Genomic DNA, 10,561 nt, shown 5'->3' with positions numbered 1-10,561 from the left:
CGCAGCATACTCCACAAACAAAATGGCAGGCATGCTGCTCTAAAATCACATAATACTCGAAATCCTGAAGAGAATGTTCAGTCATCAGTTTGTGACCTCAAGCTGAAGCGTATTTGGGTTTTGGAGTGGCCTAGTCAATGTCTGGACTTGAATCCAATTGGAATATTGTGGCATGACCTTAAAGGGTCATATATATATATATATATATATATATATATATATATATATATATATATATATATATATATATATATATATATATATATATATATATATATATATATATATATATATATATATATATATATATATATATATATATATATATATATATATATATATATATATATATATATATATATATAATTATATATATAATTATATATAATGGCGGCACGGTGGACGGCTGGTTAGAGCGTCGGCCTCACAGTTCTGAGGAGCGGGGTTCAATCCCCGACCCCGCCTGTGTGGAGTTTGCATGTTCTGCCCGTGCCTGCGTGGGTTTTCTCCGGGCACTCCGGTTTCCTCCCACATCCCCAAAACATGCATTAATTGGACACTCTAAATTGCCCGTAGGTGTGAATGGTTGTTTGTTTGTATGTGCCCTGCAATTGGCTGGCAACCAGTTCTGGGTGTATCCCGCCTCCTGCCCGATGATAGCTGGGATAGGCTCCAGCAGGCCCGCGACCCTTGTGAGGATAAGCGGCTCAGAAAATGGATGGTTGGATATATATATATATATATATATAAAACGCTTGATTTCAGTTATTGCTGCTGAGGATGGCCCAACGATTTATTAGGTGTAGGGGGCAATTACTTTTTCACACAGGGCCAGGTGGCTTTGAGTAGTTATTTTTCCCTAATAAATAAAATATACCATTTAAAAACTGCATTTTATGTTTACTTGGGTTATCTTGGACTGATATTTACATTTGTCTGATGAGCTTAAACATTTAGGTGGGTAAACTATGCAAAGAATAAGAATTTCAGAAGGGAGCAAATACTTTTTTTTTACACCACTACTGTATATATAAATGCTTTTTTAATTAAATTTGTAGAAAATACAAACAAAAACCGACTAAAGCTTAATGTAGCCAAAACCACACACGTTTCTTTTCAATACAAGACTTTACTGAATATCCCTTTATCACATATGTGCCACATACTTTTTCCTGTACAGCACTTTTCTCTCAGACATGTTATGTTGTCACTGTTAAAGGAAAAAAAATTAAAAAAAGCCGTAACCATGGCAATGATATTTGCCTGGCAGGTGAATGTCTGGTGAGGCACTGCGTTGTTAAAGCACCGTACATGCTTCTTTTTCTTATTGTTGTTGTAGCTGGTAACACACTAAAAAAAAAGTAATGAAATAAAATAATTTAAAAAACAGCTCAAATTGCACATGCAGGGGGAATATTAAATGATCCTGGTGTGCTTTTGGAAACATGCACCACTTGGCATTTTTCCAACCCAATCTTTACAATTGGACTCTCGGGCACACTAATTCTACTAACATAGGAGCTTATATAGAATTTTTTTTTTTTTACCCTCATAAATTATTGCTGTAATTAATACAACAGTAATATGCGAAGTACTTTGTGAACATATACAGCTAATCAATTTAATGTAATTTGTGTCTGCAATGATTTCTTATTGTGTGTGTGTTTGGACTATTACAAAAAAAAAAAACTATTACTTCTGTGTTTATATGATTCACACTTAATGTATCACTGTTATTGTATCACTGGATCGTCTCTTTGGTTGGAGGTTGGAAGCAGGCAACCACAAAACATGTCAAACACTTTTTAAGGCCCATTTGTCATCACACACTAGTTGTGATGTGGCCTGTGTGCACTACATCTCAATGCATCTGATATACAGTACAGTACAGTAGGTCCAAGTCAATACAATCACTGTGCACCTCACAGAAAACACAAAAACTAGCTGCCTCAGTTTAGGTCCTGGAATAAAGGCTTTTTTTTTTTTTACATCAAGTTTGAAGATATCTTTATAAGCAGTGCGTCTATTGTGAACGATGTACAATGCAATCCTCTCGGCAGTCTTTTCCACAGAGAGTTGAGCGAGTGCTGCTTGGCTCACCGCAGTCGCATCTTAGCAACGTGTCTGTCAAAGTGAAGGCGGCCTTCAAATACACACCACAAATCCATTAGTGTGACACGCACACTCACACGCGCTGATGATGCCAACGATGCAGAGGAGGAGTTGATGATAACATGAGCTTGTTGTGCCCCAAAAAAAAAAAACATCTTTAAGGCAAAAGTGAAAAGAAGCAAAAGCATTCCTTGGACAAAATGGAGATATATCACTGCAGAGTTGTTTTAAGTTAACTCTATGTCAGCTTGCTTGGTAATGTAAAACAACACCCCATTCCATCATAGAGATCATAAGGTTAGGGTATTATTTCCTCTATTTGCTGTATGTATATTTAAAAAAAAAAAACTTTCACTGAATTACATTCTCTTGATGTGCAACAACGCCTTCTTGGTAATGGTAAAAAGGAAAAAATCTTTATTGCAGGGCTGTTGTATTATTGCACATCATTTTACGTTAGGTAGAACTAATAAATAGGCAAGTGAAAATTAGAAAAGCAAATTGTCTTTTACTGCAGTAGGCAGGAGTATTAGGGGCCATGCTGAAAAGAAATTACAAGGAAAAATTACAGGAAATTTCTCATGAAATTAAGACTCGCCTCATCGAGTTACAACTTTTATTTTAAAGTAATATGTTTTTCTTGTTATCACAGAATTTTATTCTCATGAAATTCCAAGTTTTCTGAATTTCTAATTTATTCTTTAAAAAAAATATTAAAAAGATTATAACTCCTTAAAATTTAAAAATGAAATTCTCTTGTAATACGATTTTTATTCTTGTGAAATGGCAATTTTCCCTGGTAAAATTACATTTGATCTTTTTTTCTGATAAATTCAGAATTTTTGTCATGATCAGAATGAAGTTACTTCATTCTCATACAGTAAAGCTTTTTTTGTTGTATTATGACCTTATTCTTCTAATATTACAAATATACTACTAAAATTTTTTTTAATTTTTTTTGTGTAACGAATTTAGTCAAAAATGTACATTTATTCTCATAAAGTTATGCTTTTCTCTCTCCATCTTTCGCTCTCTATTCTAACTTTATACTTGTAAAATTCTGCCATTTTCTTGTAAAATTTCAGCTTTTATTGTAGTAATATCCATCCATCCATCCATTTTCTGGGCCGCTTCTCCTCACGAGGGTCGCGGGCGTGCTGGAGCCTATCCCAGCTGTCATCGGGCAGGAGGCGGGCTACACCCTGAACTGGTTGCCAGCCAATTGCAGGGCACATAGAAACAAACAACCATTCGCACTCACATTCACACCTACGGGCAATTCAGAGTCTCCAATTAATGCATGTTTTTGGGATGTGGGAGGAAACCGGAGTGCCCGGAGAAAACCCACGCAGGCACGGGGAGAACATGCAAACTCCACACAGGCGGGGCCAGGGATATTGTAGTAATATTATAACTTTATTCTTGTATTTCGACCTCTTTATCCTTGTAGTTCATTTCAGTGTGGCCCTAATAGTCAGTAGGCTAGTAGTCGTAGGCTAATGTTTGAAATAAACTCCACTTGTTGTTTTGGTTTCGACTAGCTAACTATTAGACACTGTTAATAAGTGTGTGACTCCTAAGTAGAGAAACCTTGATGTAAAAGTGTGATTTTGTGTGGTCCGTAAATCCATAAATCAATGCAAACTAAAACCAGCAGACATTCCAACAGCTTGTTCCCTCTTGCCATTAAATTGTTAGAGGCTAAGTGAGACTGTGTTTTTATGTTTTTATGTCTCAAAAATAGTGCCTATTGTCGTACTAGAACGGCTCGAACTACTGGAGACAAATTCCTGTTTTTGACATACTTGGGAAATAAAGAGGATTCTGATTCTGAAAAGAAGTGACATGAAGGAGAAGGAGCAAGGCGGGGCGGGGTGTGGGGGGTTTGAGTACACCTCCCTGAGGCACTCCTAGAACAAGCAAAAACCATCACATGGATGTCGAGGTTAGTGAGAGTCAAAGAGCAACACTGCGAGCATTGGTGGCCGACGCCTGTGCCCTCTGCACCACGCCGGGACATTTCTCTCGCCTTTGGAGTTTATGGTTTTGGAACAAGCCCTCGTTCCGTGGAATGCCGTGTGTTCCATGCGGGAATGTCAACAGTCCTGGAGACAGACAGGGCTCATAACGTCCATGTACAATTTTCAGATGTTATGGTAGGGTTGGACTTACCGTATCCCTCCACGCGTCCGTCTTTAAATTCTCCCTCAAACTTCATGCCGTCAAAACGACTGAAGATTCCCAGACCCTGAAACTTTCCATGTGCGAACTCCCCCTCGTACCTGCCAGAGCAACAAAACAATAACATTCAAGATCAAGAGGTCACTGGTAGTCTGAATGACAATGACTCCCTCTTGCTTGCACACCTGGACCCATCCGTAAAAAGCAACACTCCGGCGCCATGGAAGAGTCCGTCTTCAAACTGCCCTGAGAAACAGGTTCCATCCTGGAACTTGAGCTGGCCGACACCATGCCTCCGACCTGGAAGACCAGCAGAAGGACCAAAGGTCTGTTTAAAGAGGCATATATTTTAACAAAATTAAAACTGTTCCCATGTGTATTAATAATATGTCTGTGGCATGTTTTCATCAAAAGACTACACCTCTGCTTACCTTTTGGCTTTGAAATGATCTTGCTTCAAGGTGGTTCTTTTGGTGTGGAACTTCATCTAGTTTAGTTGGTCATGTCATGCGTGAAGAAACTCTGGTGCAGAAGTAGTTGTTATGTAATTTAGCCCCACTGTTTTTAAAAGTGTGTCGGAAATGCAGAATGGCTCGCTCACATACACATTTTCAGAAATAAGCAGGTAACTTAAGATTGACTTGGTTGTTTAATTTCACACTTGATGAATATACGTACAACCCATTAAGAAGCTAATTTTCCATTATATGTAAACACATAATTTAAGTGTCATTTATACAGAACAGTGACAGGAAAATGCAGAAAAATGAATGTTTTTTGGAGGAGTGCTGTCTGTCACATGAATTACTGTTAACTTCCCCCTGCACCTCTCTACTGTCAGATAAAGGTTTAGCAGTGAATTAGGAGTCCCATCTGCCTCCTGTGAGACGGGAATTAACTGTACGATAATCCAGTTGATATTTAGCAGGGATTTCTGCTTTAGGAAACAGCCGAGGAATGCTCTTGCTTTCCCATGATATCCCACAATGTCCAAAACAGTGCTCCACGAGGAATTGATGACGCCTGTTATCAGGTACTGTAGAAGCTACACTAAAGTACCCTACTCAATAGTTTTATCAATGGACTATGAGATTTAGGTGTGTTCTGATGTAACTGGACCAAAGCAGTACCTATTAAGAGCACCACCCTAGTAACAAGTCAGTAACTAGTCTCCCAACAACAGCCTACCCAAGAATTCCCAAGTCTAATCTATATTTGGCACAGCAATGTAGGCAGATCTGTTCGTCATTAGGGATTTGACAAAACAGCTTGATCCTTCATATCACTGATATTATGGTATCTCCCAAAAAGCTTCTGAATTGATGTGTTCTCGTGAGAATTTTCTGTACCGCTTATCTTCACAAGGGTCGCGGGTGTGCTGGAGCCTATCCCAGCTATCTTCGGGGCGGCGAGAGGGGTTCAATCCCCGAAGGGCACATATAGACAAACAACCATTCACACTCACATTCACACCTACGGGGAATTTAGAGTCTTCCATTAACCTATCGTACCAGAAAATGCAAACACTGTAGTGCGTACATTGTTGGATCGCCATGAAAATGAGCCATGTGCATGCCCAAAGCTGTCAAATTCAAGACAACAAAATATGACAGACAAGATGCTTTCAGAATGCTATACTGTACACTGTTAGACATTCCTGTAAATTCTAAACTTATTTACCACATACTTTATAATAAAATACTAAGTAAAATAAGTGATTTTACAGTAAGTAACTACAGTTTCCACTGCATCATGGGATTTTGGTCCACATTACATAGTTACTGTATTTTGCATGCAGTAGAATTGGGAAGCCGTGTGCTCCCAGCATGCATTGCGTCATGTTCATGAACGATAAGGATTAACGCAACATTGATCATGTGTGTTTATGTTACCCGTAGTTCGTTTAATGTGTGTCTTATTGAATGCTCATGTTACATATACTGTATGTTGCACTCTTTTTTCATGAAACCCTGACTGTGGGTTGTGTGCGATAGAGTGACATCCCGATCAGTTCAGCAGTATGCTAAATTAAGCTGAACTGACTGTTACCTGGTCTACTTCTTCTGCAAGCCAAAAGAGATCCTGTTTACCTTTTGTAACTCATCTGCACCACAATGAAGTAAATAAGTAAGTACTGTAAGCAAGTTTACAGTAAATTTCTGGCAACAGTGTTGCCAGTAAGTTACTGTAACATTGTGGAAAAACTTAAGTCAAACAGCTAAAACAATTTTGAATTCAATCTAAATTACAGTTCTAAAACCGTAAAAAAAATCCTGAGACCGAAGATGATCTTATAAGACCTGAAACTGACCTGATTGCATAGGGAACTAGTACACGTGTCTCCATTCTGGCTGCTTAGTACATTATGGCTAAGTCAACAAAAAGATTCAATAATAATAAAAGAAGCAGTAGTCATCTAATCTTCCCTCCCATGTTTGTCAGCAGGTTTGAAGCACTTTCTCTTTAAATGCTGCGGTAAACTTCGGTTTTACAGGTGCTGCCTCTAATCCACAGTACTTGTAGTGTGTGTTGTGGTAAAGATGTCGAGCAAGGCTACCTCACAGTGCCACTTGAGAAAAAAGATGGCATTTGGTTGTGCTTAGTTCATTTATTCAAGTGGGCTGATTAATAAGTGCACAGTGTCAATTAGAGCACAGGCCACTATTTGAAGAAATACAGTATCTAATATTATTTAAGATTATTTGAGGATTACTAGTTTTCATGGTTTTCACAGGCTTTCTAAATATTTCAAATTATTGAAGAAAACCACATTAATTTTTGGGTACAATTCAACTAAATTTGGGAACAGGCTGTGGTAAACAACAATCAATCACTTTAAAGTCCCTATAAGGTGAAAATAAATATCTTGTAAATTGGACACACCACAGAGAAGTCTTAACAACCCTGACAAATTTGAAGGATTAAAAACATTGCAAAGTATATAAAATGAGGCTTCAAAATTATCTCTGCTCTCAAACGTGGGTGTGTCCGCTGAATACGTGAAACCACGCCCCACTGAAAAATGGATGTTACTTGGTCTGGCATCGTTCTTATGCCTACACGTCCTTACGTCTGAGCCACGAAAATATATCCGCTTAAAGCCTCTGGTGCCTGGAATATATTATATCCTACCAGGTCATTGCGTGGCTTTACATGCCACAACAAGGCGCTAACCCGCAGCTAGCATGCGAGCTAACAGGCTTGGATCTAGTAATAATAATTAAGTAACTCACAAATGCACCGGATAATCACTGGTGCACATACTTGTCTGTAGGGGATATCTGGAATTGACCAGGAGACCTGCAAGTTGTCCATTTAACAAATAAGTGATATTGAGTATATATACATACATGTTATCTGTCAGAGTAAAGAGTGACAACTGCTGAGCCTATTTGATGCCCATTGCTAACCAAAACAGCCGCACCCACCGAAGCCTGTACACAGGTGAGTTCAAGTGTGGAGCCTTACCGCACGTTGTAATGATCTTATCTTAAATTATGTGGAGACGGCGACTTTAACAATGATGATTAGCGTCCGGATTGACCGACGTGATCGCTCCAAAATGTTCTGCGTTTAGTAGTCGCCGAGTTCATCTTGTTTATCCACATTATTGTAGCCTTTTTTTATTTTTGTCTTAAACTCTGCTTTTACTTGGAATACAGTAAAATGGAACATACCGGTAAAACTGTAAGGCAATCTTATGTCTCAACAATGTGGTGGAGAATAACACAGTGTTCAGTAGAATTGCTTTTGTTTTGTTTTACATGAGAAAAATAGCATATACTTAATAAAAACATACAGTAATGACATAAATAGAATTAAAAATAATGAAACAGTTTTGTCACATTTTCCTCAACAATGCATATTGTGTTGCTCATTATGGTGTGCATGCCTTGGCCACCTGTCTACATGCGTTGCTGCGCTGTTTGGGTTCAAATATCCGTTGTTTAAAGGGTAACAGCACCACCACAATGATGCTAATCGTTAGCCCATGTGGCTATGGTGTTTCCCATTGTGCGTTAGCATTGAACTAATGGAGGCTACACTATGTAGTTGTTGTATATGTACAACGTGTAATTCTCACTGTCTTATGTTTAGTTTGACAGTAACATTCAGCTGAGAGTGGCAATAAACAGCTGAACGCCTCTTTTTTGAAGAAGAATATATACAAATTATATCGGCCCAACAGCCGCTTGTGGTGAAGTGAGTTCAGTCAACTGCCACCATTCAGCGCCCGTACCTCAAGTTTGCACTCGCAAAAGACCTTCACTTGCCTTCTTTCCACTCGCCATGGTACTCCTCTCCAGTAGCGTAGGTGAAGGAGCCTCTGGTCAGAGTCATGTCGCCCTCCTCTATCTGACAAACACATCCATGTACAGCACATGAGGTTGACCTTTGACCTCACACTTGACGGCCACTGCTGCAGAGACAAATCGCCCTAATGGCATTATCACAGTGTCACCGGTGAAAAGGAGAAGCTTGTCTTTGAATCTTTTAATCAAGCATGTCACCATGTTGGATGGACATATGCAAATAGAATAGCATTATATTGTAATAAATGACGATTGTTCAGTAAAACCATGAAAAGGGATCATTTTGAAGTGAAGTTTACAACATAAATTGAGGTTTTCCAGTGTGTTGACCCAATTGTGGAAATTAATCTCGTCCGTATTGTTGGAACTAGCCTCAGCGAATATTACCATGTGGGAAAATGTTTTATGTATTATGTTAAGAGGCTGACACCCACACACACCAACACACGCACACAAACAAATGTCACCTTTTCTCTACATACTAATAAGCAGAAGATTGCTTGGTAAATTGTTGATTTAAACCACATAAAATAATAATTTAGTGATGTTTACAAGGTATGTGTTGACCTTAAGGCAGACCTTATCCCTACAATCTTGTTAGAAATTGCCTCAATGTATATGACCACATAGTAAAATATGTTATGTATGATGTTATGATGCCACACAGAGTTTATTTTTTTTAATGTTGTCAAAAACATGACAGAAATGAGAGAATGTGACCATTTCCAAATGCTGCTGCAAACAAGTGTCACAGAATGGCAGCCAGGTGTCAGTTTACGCACACGCTCGCCATAATAAAAACATCGAGTAAAACGCTGCCCGTCATTAACCTTATTAAATAAAAAGCAAAATACTGAATGTCTGTCTATGTGTCTGGAATGAGCGGTGAAGCAAATGTCACTAATGGAAATATATCGCTTTTACAATCGAATCAATTGTCACCTCTAACCGCACATTTTCGCACTAAAAAGCGGGCAGATTGAAGCTGAAAAATGCTTTTTTTTTTTTACCTGTACGCTACGTTTGTTGTTTCTGAAGCATGTAGGCGACGTAGAGAAGCCGAGGGGCGTACAAAAAAAATATGATAACCGGCTGACAACCGTGTGCTACCTTAAAGTGTCCCTCGTAAAGTGAATAGTCTTCTAAGACACAACAAATAAATGTTTCTAATACCCCGCCTCGAAAATGATGCATATTCCATTGTAAAATATGTCGATCGATTTATAACTTTTGGGTTAAACCGATACCGTGACATGCTCGTACTATAGGGCTAGTTGCTTGTTCCTGTTTAGAAGCACAGATGGCCGACTGACAGTGAAGGCATCACTACAACAGCACCATGGCGAGCAGTCCTTGTTACTTTTTCATTGCCCCAGAGTGTATTTGCTCATTGAAAAAAGTCCCTCTGATTGGACACGCGCTGCTCCATTACAGCGGCAATGCAGCCTGCACTTTAATATCCTTCAGGCTACATTTATTATGTCATGTTTAAAGATTGGAACACTTTGAATAAAGTCTGATTTGATTGCACCATAAAACAGCTTCCAGGATGGTTAATTATGATAATAGGCATATATAGGCGAGTTGCCAAAGATTTTAGGATTATGAAAGCACATATATAATAGGAACCCATATATAATTTAACATGATTCAATAGCATATCCACCTCACAATTCTGAGGTTGAGGGTTCGAATCCCGGGCTCAAGGCATTTCTGTGTGGCGTTTGCATGTTCTCTCTATACTTACATGGGTTTTCATTCCAAAAGCATGTTTCTTAGCTTCACTGGAGACTTTAAATTATGCAGTTATGAATGTGAGGGTTGTTTGTGTTTATACAGTATGTGCCCTGCGATTGACCGGTGACCAGTGCAGGCTGTAGCCCGCCTATCTATGTGGGCCTGCATATTTTATGAAAATAAAAGGCGTGTAACGTTAATGTATTTTAAAATTATTT

General features: G+C 38.7%; 1 protein-coding gene across 3 annotated transcripts; it reads right to left on the bottom strand.

Annotated features, from left to right (window-relative positions):
- Positions 1-738: 738 nt before the first annotated feature.
- Positions 739-9,741, bottom strand: morn4 (MORN repeat containing 4). 3 transcript variants are annotated; one of them, XM_061790894.1, is made up of 5 exons: positions 9,617-9,741; positions 8,568-8,649; positions 4,479-4,593; positions 4,285-4,394; positions 739-4,217 (listed from the first exon to the last, which is right to left on the bottom strand). In XM_061790894.1, the coding sequence occupies exons 2-5, from the start codon at positions 8,632-8,634 to the stop codon at positions 4,069-4,071; spliced, it is 441 nt and encodes a 146-aa protein (XP_061646878.1). In that variant the 5' UTR covers positions 8,635-8,649; positions 9,617-9,741; the 3' UTR covers positions 739-4,068. The 3 variants fall into 3 exon arrangements, with proteins under 3 accessions (XP_061646878.1, XP_061646879.1, XP_061646880.1); XM_061790895.1 differs by having other exon boundaries at positions 8,568-8,731; positions 9,617-9,707; XM_061790896.1 differs by having other exon boundaries at positions 8,568-8,713; positions 9,617-9,665.
- Positions 9,742-10,561: the final 820 nt, after the last annotated feature.

The sequence above is a fragment of the Phyllopteryx taeniolatus genome, chromosome 11 (assembly GCF_024500385.1).
Source record: "Phyllopteryx taeniolatus isolate TA_2022b chromosome 11, UOR_Ptae_1.2, whole genome shotgun sequence".
NCBI classification, from domain to species: Eukaryota; Metazoa; Chordata; class Actinopteri; order Syngnathiformes; family Syngnathidae; genus Phyllopteryx; species Phyllopteryx taeniolatus.
This window is presented reverse-complemented; position numbering and strand designations above follow the sequence as displayed.